This window comes from Neomonachus schauinslandi, chromosome 13 (assembly GCF_002201575.2).
Source record: "Neomonachus schauinslandi chromosome 13, ASM220157v2, whole genome shotgun sequence".
Lineage (NCBI taxonomy): Eukaryota > Metazoa > Chordata > Mammalia > Carnivora > Phocidae > Neomonachus > Neomonachus schauinslandi.
In genome coordinates, this window is record NC_058415.1 from 84,729,067 (window position 1) to 84,746,863 (window position 17,797).

Consider the following 17,797-nt stretch of genomic DNA (forward strand, 5'->3'; position numbering starts at 1 on the left):
ATCCCAAGCATGCTGGGGAGCCACTGGGAGGTCTGAGTCAGGAAGAAACCTGAGTATCATATGAGTACAAGATAATTCCTCGTGTACTTCTTTGGTCTGATGTTCATCTTCCCCGAGAGGCAGAGGACAGCTGAGGGCTAGGCCTCTGTGTCTTGTCCCGGTAGCCTCAGTACTAGGCACGGGCCCAGCTCTGTAGCTGTTTTGTAAATACGAAGTACAGGGAATCTCAGGATTTCATTCCGGACTCTTGCTTGTAAGTGACAGGAAACCCAACCCAGGCTGGCTCAAGCAAAAGGAAGAATTTGTGGTCTGGCATAACAGTGGAGTTCAGGGGGCCGGATGGCTTCAGGTGTGGCTTGAAGTAGGTGCTCAGAGGACATCACTAGGGTCTAGTTTCCCCGTTTACCTCCTTGCTCTGATTCCAAAGGGTGGATCCCATTCTTCCACATCTTCTCCCCTAGTTAGTGGACTAATGGGGGTGTGGCAGCTCTACCTACTTTTCCTTCGGGTTCCATTTCTGAGGCAAAGAGCAAATCTACGTTCTTGATAATTCAAGCAGGTTCTAGAATTCAGTCTAACTGGTCTTAATTGATCTCACTGAAGTCCTGTGCCCTGAACCCATGACTGCTACTGGCCAGGTGTCATTGTCTGAGAAAGCAGAACTGAGCTGATTTTCATCCTGGTGCATGAAAGTTCGTTTAGACTCTTCGGCTGTGGAATCTGAATGCTCTGTCTCAGAATTCTGTGATCATCCCCTTCCTACACACTCCAAAGTCCTGTTTTGCAACATGGTTTAAACTAATTATATGAACAGGATTACGGGAGGAGGAAATAGTTAAGAGAATGACTGTACTTCAGGTACCTAGAAGCAGCCATTTACATATAAAGAGTAGAAAGCAGCAATTTAATAATGAATTTTTAAAGTCTAATTTCAGTTACTATGTGTATTTTTAATTACAAGCGATAGTACTTTACAAGACTCAAATTTTAACCAATTTAAACAATTCTAAAGAATAGATTGTTACCATATATATCTTGATAATCAAAATTAGAGCCTTCTTTCTTTTATATCATTTTGGAAAGATCGCTAAATAAAGCATATTTTGTATCATCTTAGAGCAAAAACTCCTTTTCAGAAGAAGAAAATTCCAGTATTATTTTTAAGGAAGGAAAAAGAACAGCGTCCAGAACTCGGAGTCACCTTTTTCTTAAAAATGAGGACATACATTACTCTGTAAGAGTTCAGGGTTGTCGGCTGGGGGAGACAAACCTCAGGCTGAGAACAGCCCCTCCAAGGCCAGGACCGTGGGGCCATCGCCGAGGTGTGATGGAATCAGGGTGGCCTATGGGAATCAGCCACCTGGTAAGATGTGATCGTGGTTTAGAGTAGTTCCTGTAGTGTACTGAGAAGCTGCCAGGAGTCTCCACTGAATAAATCTGTCCTCGTCATTTGACGAGATGCAGTTCGATGGGGGAGTTGAGAAGTTTTAAGTTGGATGTGGCTAAAATAATCCTGTTCCAGTTTCTAAGACCAAACCTGTCCTATAAACACTCATAATGGGGTGGGGTAGGGGCGCACATCAGGGAACAGGAGACCTGATGTGGCATCTGTCAAGCCCCTTTGTGATCACTCTTGGTTGCAGTGGTCCATGGGGCACATGCCTCAGGCTTTGTGGTTTGAAGAGGTCTCACCAGCTGCCCCTGAGAATGAGGCCAACTGCAGGTATATCCAGGCATTGGGAGCTTTATGCAGAAGTTGGTACATGTCCTTGAGCAGGGTGGGGCTAATTCCCCTCATAGGGAAAAAACCAGGCACATGCGGGTGCCTGGGTGGCTCAGTTGGTTAAGCATCTGCCTTCAGCTCAGGTCATGATCCCGGGGTCCTGGGATCGAGCCCTGTGTCGGGCTCCCTGCTCAGTGGGGAGCCTGCTTCTCCCTCTGCCTCTGCTTCTCCCTGCCCCCACTCAGGCCCCCCCAAATAAAATCTTTAAAAAAAAAAAACCCAAACAGGCACATGCATCCATTCGCTCATTGTTGCCCCATCTGTCTCACCCTAACCATACAAAGAACTTGAAGTGGATTATTACATAATTACCTATAATGAAGTGGCAAAATAAAAAGAATTTTGAAGACTGAGAACCAAGGAAAACATCAATAGTGTAGTAAGAAGGCAGGCTCCAGGGCAGGTAAAAAAGATGGCAAATCAGAGAGCCTGCCTTGTTGGGACAGTTGACTTCACATCAGGCTCTGAACTCTGACACCCAGAGCACAAAGGGCGGTAATGGAACTGATCTTTGTGGGCAAGAGTGGACTCCCTGGTTTTGGAGACTGTGATTCTTTTAAATGAGTTGGTTTGCTTCGTTGCTCAGGTAAATGCTTTGTGCTGAACCACACTATGAAGATTTCTGTTTTCTCCTAAAGGGAACTGAACAGCATGGGGATCTGGTATCGAATGGGCAAAGTACCGAGGAATCATGATTCATCTCAACCCACAACACCTTCCCAGTCATCAGCTGCTTCCACCCCAGCCCCCAACCTCCCCAGGTGAGGCCTCGTCAGTGGTGTCTTGTGCTGTTATGCATGTTACAGTGATGTGGTCTTGGGTCTCACTGCGTGACATTTTAGAACACCTCCACTTAGTATCTGCTGAAAACTGCAGAAGCAATACACCGCTAGAGGAGATTTTTAAAAATCCAATTAGAAATGTTTGCATTACACGAATGTAAAGGCCATTCTGTATTCTATCTTGTACATATTCTGCAGGCTCCTAAGATAGCAGAATATGCAACTTTAAATTGGCTTGCTGTTCTAAAGAGCTCATAGCTGCACACAGAAGCATGATTTGTAGCCATGTGGTTGGGATTGCTGGCCATAAGAAGGCAGAATTCCTTCTCTGCCTTGGTCAACAACTCATTTGAGGGTTGGTAAGTAATTTTGCTCGTTTTCATATTGTTTCTTTTCCCAGTGAGCTACAAACTAAGAAATGGGTAGTTTGGGTACGAGAGAATAGCGAGAAGGTTTTTGGGGGAGCTGGTTTCAGTAATTCCACAAAGAAACTTAGATGAGCAAATGGGTCACTCTGCACCTGATTTCAGTTTAATAGAGGTAGTCATGGTCTCTGCAAAAAGCAGGTGGTAAAAAGAATCTTGTCAAATAAAAAAAAATCTCACCTCTCAGCACTGACTTATCGTGGTGAGCATTGCCTAATGTTGAGAATTGTCGATTTCCTATGTTGTACACCTGAAGCTAATATAACAATGTATGTCAACTCTAGTTCAATAATAAAAAAAACACCCTGCGCCTTACTAGTAGTGAATTATTTGAGGGCAAGGAACAAACAGCAATGAGGGATTAAATTTGAGAAAGTGATTACTAAAGTAAATAAAACAAGAATCGGTGAGGCAGTGCTGTTTGGGGATGGATGTAGCATAAATGAGAGGACTCTGTCCTTTGGGTCTGGTCTTTCTTGTGACAGTTCCGCAAACCCAGAGTGATACTTCAGCTTGACTACTCGGAATGGCCTGAAACTTGACAAGTAGTTTTTAGTCTCGAATTGACATGAAGAGACAGGAAGAGCCAGCGAGCTTCCCAGAGTCACAGGGTGAGCAGTGGAGTGTCTCCAGTTTAGGGGTACCGGGCTAACACAGCTCAGGTCAGCATTTTCACGGTCCTTTCTCAATACCCAGAGCACAGACACAGCTGCGTGCTGTCGCCTGTACCCGGGGTCAGCTCAGGCCCATCACCTGCGCTCAGGTCAGCTCAAACCCATAGTTCTGGAATGGTTGCAGCTGCTGCCTTTTGACATCACATGGTCTGGAAGGGCCTAGACTTGGGTCCCACCTCTGGGCAGGCTATAACTTTCTGTTGGATCAAGGGCACTGCTTCTCCCGGTTAAAGCAGGAAGAACGACCTCCCCAGAAGCTTGCCAGGCAGCGAGAGAACACGGTCACTAGCAGCTGAAGCGAGAGGGCCCGAGAACGCAGGCCACGGGAAGCCAGGCGGAATTGAAGGTAGTGCGTTAGAACAAAAGGTTTATAAGGTTTATGTATTTTATGTAAAACTCTTGTACAGTTTGTGGTTACAAGGGCTACAAGGAAATTGGATCAGTTTTGTTTTACTTGCCAAATGAAATAGATGTCAGAATAGTCCATATAAAGTGTATTCCCGGGGCGCCTGGGTGGTTCAATCGATTAAGCGTCTGTCTTCGACTCAGGTCATGATCCTGGGGTCCTGGGATCAAGCCCCATGTCGGGCTCCCTGCTCAGCTGGGAGACTGCTTCTCCTTCTCCTCCCTGTTCTCTGTTGCTATCTCTGTCTCTCCCTCAAATGAATCTTTAAAAATAAATAAAAATAAAACGTATTCCCATGTGGCTGGGTTAAGCCCACCGGTATGCCGAAGGATAATCGAATGTTACATTAATGCTTCCGGGTAAATGCCACTTGTCTGTCCCCAGCTCTCCTCTTTCCCTGGGCAGTCCTTTCCAGGTGGTATGCACATCTCTGTGACCCTCCTAATGAATTGCGGCGGAGGAGGGGGGGTGTCTTTGCTTTTTGTATTTTCCTATTCAGTACCTTTGACTTTAAAAAAATGAAATGCTGACGTTTCACTCAAAATTTCCACTGAAGGTTTGTGAAATGATGAGCATCTTATTTCCTTGAGGCTTCAGGTCTGTGATCTCCCCAGCAGAGGAATCCGATAGCTTTCTCTCCGGTGGTGGCCTGTGGGAGACGCTTGTTTTCCTGGTGTGGGGGTCTGCAGTGGGCCTGTAGGGTGAAGGCTTCCAAATCCAGCTCCTGTGACCTCTGTTCTCCCCCACCCCTAAGCTTCAGAATTTAAGCTAAACTGGTAGTCTCTTCTTCCCTTCCTTTTTCGTGTTTCTCTGCTCATGTGGACAGCTATACAACGATATGTCTAAAATCCCCTGGCTTAGATGTTGGCTCAAATGCCTCCTCTCCCAGGAAGCTTTCCCTGAACACCCTGGGGCTGGGCCTGGGCCTGGGCCGGGCTTTCCTCTCTGAATGCTTCTTTTCAGCCATCATGCCTTCACCTTGGGTTGTGGTCAGGTTGTGAACTCCTTGAGGGCAGGAACCATGTCCAGTGCCTGTTACCTCCTAGCGCTCCGCCCAGATCCAGGCACATACTCAGTTTTGCAGCAAATGCTTCTCCAACAGCCTAGGACCCTGTGCTGCAGCTCCCCCCTGCCCCTGACGACTCCTGAGTCTCTGAGCAGTCCTTGGGTCCTTTTCTGACAGGAGTGTAAGCATAAGAAATACTACCAAGTGTGGTCTTTTGTGTGGACGCAGGGATCAGATGGCACAGCGGGGCTAGAGAGAGAGAGCGTGTGCGGTGATGCAGCGCCCTCTACTGACCAGATTTGGAGGTGGCCAGGAGGACTAGCATGCTGGTTCCAAGCAAGGGATAGCAGGCCCTTTTCCCAGCAAATCCCCAGGGGACTGCAAGGGACCAAAGGAGGGCCAGTAGCAGACCTTGTTGTCTGCTTGAGCTCGAGCTTTTATGATGTATTGTATGGTGACTAACATCACATAATAAAAAAAGAAAAAGACAAGAATAATTTTAGCTAAAAAAAAAGCTAAAAACGTGTGCTCTGCCTCCATTTCTTATGTTGTTACTCATATTTCAAAGAATTCTGTGCCATTTTTTGGAGAGCTGTTATCCCCAGCTTATTTCAGGCAAAAGGAGCGGTTGGTGGACTTTCTCCAGAGTTGATGAGTCATCACCTGAGGACCTCAGGGTCCTAGCAGAACTGCGTTCTCCAGAGGCAGGTGCCAGCCCTAGGAACAAGCGCTTCTTGCCTGTTTCCTTCCTGTTGTTGCAGGGAATGCTAGTCGGGAGGCCAGATCTCGGTTGTCCTTTCAGAGTGGTTTAGCCCCTGGAGAGAAGAGAGAGCCCCTTGGCTGTATCCAGTGAATCGGATGCAGTGTTTGGTAAAGTTCATGGCAAAAGACAGGATGACAATGTGTCTCGGCAGACCTCTTCCTTGTTCACTGACTCTCTGAACATATACATCTCTGCACACGTTTCCTGACCATTTCCAATTGAGAAGGGCATGCCACCTCTTCGAGGAGTGTGGAGCCCCCATTTTCTCTCTGGGCATCCGGGCTGCTCTACCCTCTGCCTGTCTGCTCCATGCACCTTGCTCAGCATAGGCTGGCCTTGGGGCTGAGGCACGTCCCCTCTCCCCAGATGTCTGACGGACTGGCCTCAGCTTTGCAAGTCAGCCTGGTCCATAGAAGCAGACAGTTGGTGTGTGGATCCAGGCTTTTCTCATGCTCTTCCATGCACTGCCTTGGGGCAGAGGGCAGGTAAAGGAAGCACCTTCCCACTTCAACCACAGCAGGTCCCGTTCCTCCTCTCGCACCAGGTCTCACATATGGTTCTGCTGCTGCCAGTTCCAAGGTTTGGAAGGGCTCTGGGAGGCAGGTGGATTCACAATTGATGGAGCACCGGTTGCCACAGAGTGTGGATAAATGAATGGCTCCATGTCGTCCCGGGAGGGGGCCCCTGGTGGACTGCTGCCCCCTGGCTTGCTGAGCAGTAGAACCATGGGCTTGATAAAGACATCAGAGGCATGCTTATCAAATTTGCAGATGACACAGAATCAATACTCTGCATCTCGAACACCCTACTGGAACCAGGAGATGAAAGGTGTTGGGTCAAAACAGCATACCCCACCCCCAGGTTAAAAAAAAAAAAATCAGTTGCACAAGAACCAAACTGAGGACACCTGGCTTAGTGATTTGTGTGCAGTGACCAGGCTGGGCACGAACTGGGATTGTGTAGAATGCGGCCTGGTGTGCCCAGTGGGGCGTGTCCTGGGAGGTAGTGTCCTACACCTGTCAGGTTCATTGGGAGGGTCACGTCCACTGCCACACACCACCTTGTAAAAGTTACCCAAACTGAGCACTGAATTTGGGTACAACGAACCGTTGTTTTGCCCTGAGTAGAGACAGGGCAGCTGGCCTCAGGTGTTTAAATGGTCAGTATGTAGCCGAGAGAAGTGTTTCCAGGTGGGGATGGGTTGTTGGCAGCCCCAGAAGACAAAATTAGATCACGTGGACTGAAGTTTTAAGGTGGTAGATTTAGGCTTATCATGTTCAAAAAAAATTTAAAAACTCCCCAAAGGCAAAAATGCCATGGCACTGAAGAAGCCCACTCAAGAGGTTGTATGCTCCCAGCCGTGGGCAGCGTTCAAACAGCATTTGGATTTTTCAGACCTGCAGGAGTTCTTCATAAGCCTTATTTAAGAAGTGTATCTTGTCCCCATCCTCAAAAATTCAGACTCCCACGGCACCTGGATGGCTCCGTTACTTAAGCGTCCAACGCTAGATCTCAACTCGGGTATTGATGTCAGGGTCGTGGGTTCAAGCCCCGCAGTGGGTTCCACACTGGGTGTGGAGCCTACTTAAAAAAAAAAAATCAGACTCCCAGACCTGCACAGTAGGTCTTGCAGACACCTTGCCGAGGTTGCCTCCGGGCAGCTCCACTGGGTAGGGAGGGCGCAGAGCAGGGGGTGCTTGTCACCGGGGTCTGCCCATGTGGCTTTCAGTGCTTCCTCGCCATCTGACTTGTGGCCATTGTCCCCTTCCGCTCCCCAATGCTGGTGTCTGGTTGTGTCCCTGAGCTGAGGAGGGCTGTGGGGCCCCCCTCCCTGGGATGGAGGGTACAGAGGGCCCCTGGTGGTGCTGACCCTGCAATAGGCAGTCTGGACTCCAGAGTGCTGGCATTTCCACCTTATGTGGACCCCGGGCTCGGGCTGTCCTAGGAAAGATGGGACGTGTGGTTCTGGTAGCTCCACTGTGCCCTTCCCCTTGGCCTGAGTCTTGCACATTGTGCTTCTGAAGGAGAAGCTGCTCCCTCAGGCCGGGGGCACGTGTGATCCTGCATGGACATTGGCCGTCCCCTGGGAGAAAGTGTCTTTTCCACCCCCCCCCCCCCCCCCCAGAGCCCCAGAGCACACACTCCTTCACCAGCTGTTGAGTCCTGCCCCGCAGTCCCAGCCTGCGAAGTGCAGCCTCTGGGGAGCTTCTCCCAGGTGCCAGGCGGGGCTGAGCTTCCCTTATAAGGCGCATGGCGCTGCCCTGAGTTGTTCCAGTAATCTTCCGGTGATTTGTCAGCTCCCAGCGAGTTGTCAGTCACAGGTTCCAAAGTATGTTTCTTAGTGACAGACATAATTGTACTTAACTTTTTGCGTGGATGTTATCAATCTGTGACAGATACTCTGGGAAATAGGGCATTTTGATTGCAGAGGATCTGTCACATGCATTTAGTCTTTCTCTCAGGGACACCAGGATTCAGTCACAACTTTTGCATGTCGATGTCAGGTTTTGAGAACATAGATCCTTGCTGACCTCAAAAATCGTTCCGTCACTCCGATCCCAGGGCTGTCATCTGAAAGGTTAATGGCTCTTCCTAAAGGAGAGACAACCACACTGCGAGGATCTGGAATTCAGGCCGTGCACGCCCAGGCGCACCCCCCATCACAGCCGTTGTCAGAAGCCCGTGAGCCGCTGCGCTCTGTCCCCCACCCCGGACCCCTGGACCCCACCTTCCTGGGGACGTGGGGTCAACCCGCGGAGTAAGCCAGCAAGCAGAGGGAGCCTCAGCACACTGGGTGGCGTCCTGTCGTCTAAGCCTGTCACTGTTCAGTTACAAGGTGGTCTTTATGCTGCAGAGGACGTGTGTCCCCTGCCCTGTTGTGGCAGGACTTGAACAGCACCCATCAGGGAGGCCAAGTTTCCCCAACGAGGTGTTTGCCGCCATCCCAAGGGGCGGAAGCCTTGGCACCAGAGACGTTGCCTATCAGGGGAGGAGCCCCAGCAGGTTTTCCTGTTGTGTAGGTTTAATGGAGAAGGCTCAGCCTAGGGGAGTGGAGGGAATTCCAGAGTGGAAAGCTCTTCTTTAAGGTCCCTCATTTACGAGAAGGATTGTCTGTGTCCTGCATCAAGGTGAGATTAGAAGCCAAGGGCCGCCAATTCCAGTGATTCTCTTCTTCCCCCATAACAGTAAACATTGTATGTCCTGGATTCCAAGCTCACATCCATAGGGACAAGAGACAGGTTGGGGGTACATGAGCCCCGGGGGAGCTCTCATGGTCCCACTGAAGGAGGGTTTAGGGCTGGCCGTTCCAGCGGGGGGCCTTCAGAGCCTTGCACCTCCGCGGGGCGTGCCCAGGCAGGACTGTGGGTCTGGCTTCACTTGGGATAATTAGACTTCCTTTTCCTTCACACAAAAACCACACACGTTTTTGTTTTTTAACTTTGAAGATGGGATACACATTTTCATATCCTTCCTGGCTGTGTCACCCCTTTGAAGATGAAGACTTACTGCAGATGTTTTTCAAACAGAGCACAAGCACCAACACTGTAGACTTGAGTTCCCCTCACTCTGCCCCTGGTACCTTCCACCCACTGCTTTCGAAAGTACCAACAGCCAGGGGGGCTCCTGAGAAGGGCCGTCCGTGGGGTGGGACCTGAACACTGATTTAAGTCAAAGTTAGATTCGAGCTTGAGCTTCCTGGGGCTGAGGTATTATTTCAGTAGCTCATCTTGACATTCTTTGCCTGGAACTTTAAAGCCCTAGGTTGCCTGCTGTCCTATTGGGGTTTCCAGATTTCCACATGTTCTTCTTATTTTCTGAAACCTTCACTGGCTTCCTATTATCTGACATACCTCCCACATCATCTTGCATTAATCAGATGAGTCTCTTCTTGACTCCTGAGCACATCACTCTCCTTCCAGAACCATCTCTGCTTTGGCCATTGCTGTGTATCTTGGCCCGTTCTGCCCCTGCCCTCCGGGAAGGGGCAGACCAGACTCCAGAATGCAGAGCCTTAGTCCCGTCCACCTTCCAGCCTGGGATAGCCTTTGCCCCTTCTAGAAAGCCCGGCCCCGTCTGTTTTCCCCCTTCCCCTCCTCCAGTTGCTTGCACCAGACGATTCACCTTTTCCTGTCATTGCTACGTGTATTTATGTTTGGTCTTATGACTAGATTTGCTGGCTTATTGATGACAGGGATTCTCCTGTTTCCGTTCTGTCCTTTAATGCTTTAGAAAAGGCTGGTCACACAGAAATACAGATGATAACATTGTACTCCCGTGTATGGAAACTTAGCAAGTGCTTTGAACTGTGTCCTCTCACTTAATTCAGCAAGTGTTCAGTGAAAAGCATGTGGTCCCAAAATGGCAGGGACCTTTGAACGCCAGGTTCCTGGCATATTTGTTGAATGTATAAAGTGAGCTGGTTTAGATACATAGCACCAGGTATTAATCTACTGATCCATCCCTCTTCCATCTATTCTGCCAGCCAGCAGAGACTTATATTGTATCTGCTACGTGTCCGGCACTTTGCAACTGGTTTACAAATAAGAACTCCTTTAAACCTCCTAACAGCTCTGTGAGTAGGGTACGGTCATCACATCCACTTTAAGATGAGGACACCAAGACCAAGGAGGTGAAATCCCTTTCCCAAGGTCACACAGCTACTGAGCAGCAGAGCTAGGATTTGAACCCAAGCAGAGGCGCGGCCTGTGGCTTACAGACTGTCTGTGCCCCAAGGCTCCCGGCCACAGGGTCGCCGGCTATGAAGCAGCCACCCAGGTGTCCCAGCCGTCTCCATGTGTGGCCTCTGCAGGCTCCTGACCAGCAACTGGGAGCCACAGACTTGGCAGAGTGTGCACGTGTGGGTGCGGGGAGCCTGTTGTCTTCCCCAGGCTCCTCTGGTCGGGAGCTCCCCACGAGGTCTGCATCCACAGCCTTGTAGGAGACCCGTGAATGTTGGCTGGGGCCCAGTCCACCGGAGCCAGAGATGGCAGCTGAGGAGAACATGTGGAGGCCATACACGAGGGGTCCTGGCGGCGCGGCTCCCTCCAGCGGTCTCTGAGCCCACGATGAAGCGGGGTTACAAGTGGTGTGAGAGAGACCTACAGGGGAGGGTTCTCAGAATATTTTGGAAAGGCTTGTGTCACAGAGCGTTTGCTTTTGCAACAGTATCCAACTTCGTTGTGGTGTCAGAGCGATGTTGAAGGGGAGATTTCATTAGAATGCAGTTTGGTTTTGCTGGATATGAATGATGAGTTGAGGCTGAGCAATACACTTTTTGATATTAATTTTTAATATGGCTTCTTGGGAAGTCAGAGCTTCTATTTAATGAAGAATTGACTATTAGTCAATATGGCTTCCATCTCTGAGCTGGCCTTCTTTGCTTTCACTCTTACACATCAGGTTGTGACAAGGTAGTTGCCGCTTGTAAATGTGGTATCTTTGTAATTTTTGTGACTCTGTGAGTGTCTAATTTTTCTTGGTGGTCATGACGGTTATGCGCACTGCTTGGCATTGTCCCGGAAGCAGGGCTGTAAATGTGAAATAATTTCCTCCCGTGCCTGCTTCACGGGTGCGCGCGGGCTCTTTGTGCACTTGGTTTAAGCTCCAGGGTTTGGAGAAAGGCCTTTTTCAGGATTATGAAAATAGTTTTCCGTGTGTCAGAACAGATTTATCAGTTCACTTTGGGGTCAGTTTTGTGAACCAGACCATTTAGAGAAGGATATTTTACCTTTTATCAGAGCGGAAGCTGACAATCTATTTGCAGGTAGCTCTACGGAATATTTCACCTGGATCTCTCAGTGTAAATCTAGCTGCCAAACAAAGTAAAAATGGGCGTTAAGTGAAATTTCTCACTATTTTACACCCAGCACCCAGCCCCCGCCCCAATGCTGTTCTATTTCAAGGCAGGGTTTCAATTATTAATTTGGATATTTAACAAAATCCTGGGCTTGCAGTAACTTTTAAAAGGCCCCTTGAATCTTATTTGGGTCAGGTTTTTGCCCGTGGGTAGGGTAGCATTCAACTTGAATATCTTTTCTTGAGCAGATGTTTTGTTTCCAGTTGAATAATAATAATAATTATTAGAATAAATAAAATTATCATCATCATTATTTCAGCTACAGTCTTTTGAACATCTTGTGCCAGGCATTGTGCAAACACTTTATAGATATCGTTTTAATCTTTATAACCATGCAGTGAGGTGCATAATGGGGATGAGCAAAGCCTTTAAGAAATGAGCAAGATGCAGTGGGGAGAGGTGGCAGCTGAACCAAGGGCAGGGCATCAGGACTCAGGAGTTAGGACAGGAGCCTGGTCCCACCATCCCTGCCTGAGTTTTAGGACTTCACCTCACTGTCTCCTACGGCCTCACCGGGGACCAAACATTAGCCACAAGCCATTCCAGACCATGGTCCACATTGCACCTCCTTATTAGTCATTACTTTTTTTTGCTAAACAAATTGTTTTCCACAGCTTCCGAGATTGATTGAGCAAGAAGGAGAAGAATGCGTCTTTGATTCTTTGTTAGAGTTTGTTGTTTTCGGCTCGGACTGTTCCCTGCCCACCCTTCACTCTCACGCACGTAGCCTTTTATGGATCTGAGTTTGGCAGTCTCCCTGCTCTTGAATTTTGGAAAAGCGGATATTTTAGTAAGCTGGAAGAAGATGAAAAGCTAGAAGTGCCCATATGTTCCTTGTTTTTAAAAGTAGGGTCAGTGAGGTTTTAGAGACTCTTTAAATATTTCAGTTTATAAGATTAGACTAGATCATCTGGAATGGAAGTGCGGTGCCCTGGGTCCCAGACTTCGCTTTTTTCTTCATTTCTTTTATATGGGAGGTAGGTGTTTTGGCATTGCAGGGTTCAAGTGTAATAAAACTTAAATGTAGTGAATAAATACCATGATTTGGAGTGTTGCTGCAACTGTAAACTTAGTTTCTTTCTCCTTTCTTTCATCCTTTTTCTTTCTTTCTTTCTCTCTCTCTCTCTTTCTCTTTCTTTCTTCTTTCCTCCCTCCCTCCCTGCTTTTCTTTTTTTTTTTAAAGTAATCAGGGACTTGGAAAATAGCCGATTGGTAGAAGGATGGTGTAACTTAACCGAAAACTCCAAAGCTTTAAAGGAGTACAGTCTTTGGCATTTTTCTACAGAAGCATTTTCTTCACCCAGTTAAATCTTCACGGGTTGAGATTAAGCATCCATCCTGAAGTGTCTGTTCGGGTACTTTGAAATTGCACACAATTGTGCATTTTGTTGAAACCACGCCGACCTTTGCTCTTATTTTCTCTTGGATTAGGATTGGTAAATATGACGTGGTGCTGGTTTGTCTGGATCCCAAGATATTTGCAGAAGCCGGGAATCTGAGCAACTGCCTAGCCCAACAAGGTGCCCTTGGAGGTGACTTGATGCCACACATGTGGAGAGAGGTGGGGCTAGGACCAGGTCTCGCCTCCAGTTACGGCGCACCTAGCATTTTATACTTCCTGCCGTGAGGTGGGACAGACAGCATTTTCCTGCCCTTGGTTGCCCCACATCAGGTCCTGGGAGACACCTGCGTGAGGGAGGGTTGTGGTCACCAGACTACCCAGACAGGAGGGACCTGGACCTTACTTGTTTTCCGGGCCCCCCACCCTTCTCCACCTAGAGAAGCGGGAACTCTGTGCGCTCGCTGGCGTTTCCTGTCATGTTCATTCACTCTTCATACCTCTTCGATTCTAAATTTCAGGAGTGATTTGTCACTTTAGAGGAGGGAGTCATTAATAACCATTATTTAGAACTGTCGAGGCTTCCTCTCAGTGTGTGAATGTCTGAGTTAAGCATCCAAAAAATTGGCCTTGTTGGTGGCAAACAGGGCCTCCGTATTGACAGATCCGAGGCTGCCCCACCCCCACTGGCCTTTCTCACGTTCTAGTTATTCCAAGTCTGTCTTTAATCACCGAGAGGGTGGCGGCCGAGTGGTTAAAGCACGTCCTCCTGGAATTCATTAGTATTATTACCAAAGACCGTGTTGTAAATTGTTGATTTTTTTTTTTTAACTGCTTGGAAAAAATTTCTCCTTAACTATTTCATTTTAATGTGCTTTAAAAAAAAAAAAAGAAGAAAGATTTTTCTCATCAACCATTTGAAACAAAATAGTTCAGAAACCCTGACTTCAGATCTCACCAGGTGTGGGCTGAGGGGTTGTCCTAAAAGAAACTGAAATAGCATCTCAGCCACCCTCAGGCTGTGAGGAGGGGGCCCGGGAAGAACCCCCCAAACCTGCTGAAGGTGGTTAAAAAGAATTGGCATTCAATGTATGTTAATGCACATTGTTATTCTTTAACATTAAAATTCCACTAAAGTAGTAATAATTACTGTTAATATCTTTCAGTGGAAACTTACAGTAAAGGAGCAATAGTAGAAACAGTATTTAAGGGAGAGCTGCCGGCGTGATAAGAATGCAAATAAGTGTTATTAGCCTAATGATTTTGCTGTCGCCATGGTGGTGCGGCAGCAGTGTTGTGAATATGTCATCCGGCTCCCGTGAATTCGGAAAGTGTGTCAAAATACAACTTCAATTAGTTTGCTCTAATTATGGCTCTGGAGAGTTTGTAACTACATCACTCCTCATTAAAAGAGATTTTCTTATACGGATTAATGTAATATACAAAGGAAAGTTTCAAAGTTCCCGACGCCGTTTGCTCCCGCAACGAGCAGGCTTGGAGCAGGGCTGGTGGATCCTGGGTCTCCTGCTTCCACCAGCCGGGCCTGGCAGAGGCAGGGGATGGGGACGGGGGGCGGAGCCGGGGGGGCTGTGGCCAGAGGGGGCCGTGCTGGTGCTGCATGGAGCAGCTCACCCCTCCTGCTAAAGTGGCCATTACAAATGGAGTTTTGACGATTGCCACAAGAGGGTAAATGAACCCATCTCAAGCCTTTAACAGAAAACTGCTCATCTGAAACTATGAGGATGTCCCTCACCTCACCCACAGCACCTGTGAAGTCTGGAAGCAGAAAGCTCTTAAGACCTACCATGGCCACGTGCAATGCGTAAAGCCAGCCTTTGGTCCTGTCCTAGGGGCCTCGGGGGAGATTTCATGGGAAAACTTACTTTGAGTCCTGCAGGATCACATGACCTCTGTGAAATGTCAAAAGTCCTTTTTTTTAAGATTTTATTTATTCATTTGAGAGAGAGAGAGAGAGCAAAAGCAGGGGGGAGAGGCAGAGGGAGAGGGAGAAGCAGGCTGCCCGCTGAGCAGGGAGCCCGATGCGGGACTCAATCCCAGGACCTGGAGATCATGACCGGAGCTGAAGGCAGACGCCTAATAGGTAGAAAGATTAGGTAGTTACAAATAGGTAGTACAAATGCTATTGTTGAGGGGCGCCTGGGTGGCTCAGTCCATTAAGCGTCCATCTCTTGGTTTTGGCTGAGGTCATGATCTCAGGGTCATGAGATGGAGGCCCCAGTTGGGCTCTGCTCTGGGCATGGAGTCTGCTTGAGATTCTTTCCCCCTCCCCCCCTTTCCTCTCCCCATCCTCCTCCCCACTCGCGTGCACTCTCACACTCTCTCTAAAATAAATAAAATCTTTTTTTTAAAGATTTTATTCATTTATTTGAGAGAGAGAGCGTGAGATAGAGAAAGCACGAGAAAGGGAGGGTCAGAGGGAGAAGCAGACTCTCTGCTGAGCGGGGAGCCCGATGCGGGACTCGATCCTGGGACTCCAGGATCATGACCTGAACTGAAGGCAGACGCTTAACTGACTGAGCCACCCAGGCACCCTAAATAAAATCTTTTTAAAAACTACTATTCTTGAGCTGTTGCCATTTCGAAAGAAGGGAAATCCACGTTTTCTTACGCTGTTACTGACTTCCCTCCCCCTTGAACATCAGTAGGGCTCTGCAGTGCCCACCTCTGCGAGGCCCCCCTGTACAGGGTGTAGATGGCTGTAGCGGGTCTCGGGTCCACTGTACAAGGCTGTTCCCTTGAGCTTTGCTGCCCCTCACTACGGCCATTCTCCTGAGCAGCTAGTCACAGCATCCTTGTGACTCCCCGGTTGGAGGAGCTCAGTGGTACATTTTGAATCCAAGAGTTAGGGGCGCCCGGGTGGCTCAGTCGGTTAAGCGACTGCCTTCGGCTCAGGTCATGATCCTGGAGTCCCGGGATCGAGTCCCGCATCGGGCTCCCTGCTCGGCAGGGAGTCTGCTTCTCCCTCTGACCCTCCTCCCTCTCATGCTCTCTGTCTCTCATTCTCTCTCTCGCAAATAAATAAAATCTTAAAAAAAAAAAAAAATGAATCCAAGAGTTAAATTTTAGAATGCTTGTTGGGTGTACCTGGGCTTTGGGTGCCACTCCTTACCCCCCCCCCAATTTATATACACAATGCAGGATATCCAAAATACAGCTTTGAATATGTTTTTTTGACCTTTGATTGTTCTCTTTGTCCTTATTTCTGGTGCATACAGGAGGGTATGTAACTTGGCCTTCTTTATACGACTCACAAGCAGTGTTCTCTTGAGTGCGTTCTATCGCTACTCCGAGTTTCAGTTTCCTCTTCTGTAAAGTGGGGATAAGAATATCTCCCTTGCAGATGGTTCTGAGAAATAAACGGGGGACACATGAAAGTACCACACCAGGCCCACAGTGGGCACTCGTGCGTGTGGCCTTCTTTGTCCAGTCTGAGCCCGAGACCTCTCTGTTGCCCTCATTTGGCTCCTTTCTGCCTCCGCTGTAGCTTCAGTTACGCCCCTACCCCCCACCCCGCCGGTTCTCACAGAGCCAGACTGTGGGCTCAGGGGCCCCGCGGAGCTGGGGCGGGGATCGCTGTGCTCACAGGTGAGCAGCTGGTGAGGGGTTAAGATAGTAATTGTGTAAGTCTTCCAGGCTTTCTCCCAGTTCTGCGATAATTTGATGAAGAACTTCACCCTAATTAAATATTCAAATTAGGAATAAGTGTCAATATGGCTTCCCATTGCCTGGAATGATGATTAATTGTATTCAAAACTCTAGTGGCCCACTGTAATCTAAACTGAACCGTTGTTCTTGATTATTTCTGCACTGCACTTGCCATGTTTTTGTTTTAAGATTTAAACTAGTAATTGATTTGCCATATGCTGTCGAGCTGCACATACTTTAAAGCTGTGCGTTTAGGAACTTAGGGATTTGGAATTTTGATTTCCTTAGTCTTCCAGTGGCAGTTTTCTTGTCCAGTGCAGAGTGATTTGGTGGGGAGGGGCTGGTGTCTGTGTTGCCCAGGAGGAAAACTCATTATATAGTCAAGTTGGTAGGCTGAGGTTGTATTGATCATGGCAAATGGGTTGCTTGAATGGAAAATGAACAAGTCTGCATTTACATTTAGCTTGTGCTTTGCATTGTCTCGGCAAAGCAACATGTTTCTAGTGGAAAAAGCATCAACTCAAATCCTAGCCCAGCCAGTTTCTTTCACTCTGTGTTCCTGGGCAAGTCGCCTAACCTCTCTGAACCTCCTTTCCCCTGATCAGTAGAATAATACTTACCTTGTTGGGCTGGGCCACTTAGGGATGAGTGTGAATCATGAAGAATAGTTCAGGTGCTCAGTCAGTGATAACTGTCATAGTAATAGATGATTACGGAAACCTTCAATGTTGCCCCCCCCCCCCCCCCCCACCTCCTGACATCGCACTTGGAAATGATCTCCCACTTCTCTGACTCCAGGAGCCTCCATTGCTGTTTCTTCCTCTGTGACCTCTCCTAGCTCATTGTCTTGACTCGTGAATTACTATTTCATGGCTTGAGCCTTTTCTGCGCGCCCCCGCCCCCCCCACCCCACCACAGTCTTTTCTCTTGGCAGATGAGACCACAGCTTCCACGACCCTGGACTGGGCACTTCCTAGGGTTTGGTGGAGTGCCTGGTCCATGGTCGGCACTCAACAGATGTTTATTGTTTTCTTTTGCTTTTTTTTTTGCCATTGCTTTAAAATGGAAACATATAACCTTATTTGCATATCTTATA

The 17,797-nt window shown here is 48.2% G+C and overlaps 1 protein-coding gene across 1 annotated transcript in view; it reads left to right on the forward strand.

Moving 5' to 3' along the window:
- MVB12B (multivesicular body subunit 12B) overlaps positions 1-17,797 on the forward strand; it is a 186,514-nt gene that overhangs the window by 72,478 nt on the left and 96,239 nt on the right. The window contains exon 6 of the mRNA XM_021691486.1: positions 2,422-2,544. Within this exon, the coding sequence (XP_021547161.1) occupies positions 2,422-2,544 (123 nt within the window). The remainder of the gene's footprint in view (positions 1-2,421; positions 2,545-17,797) is intronic.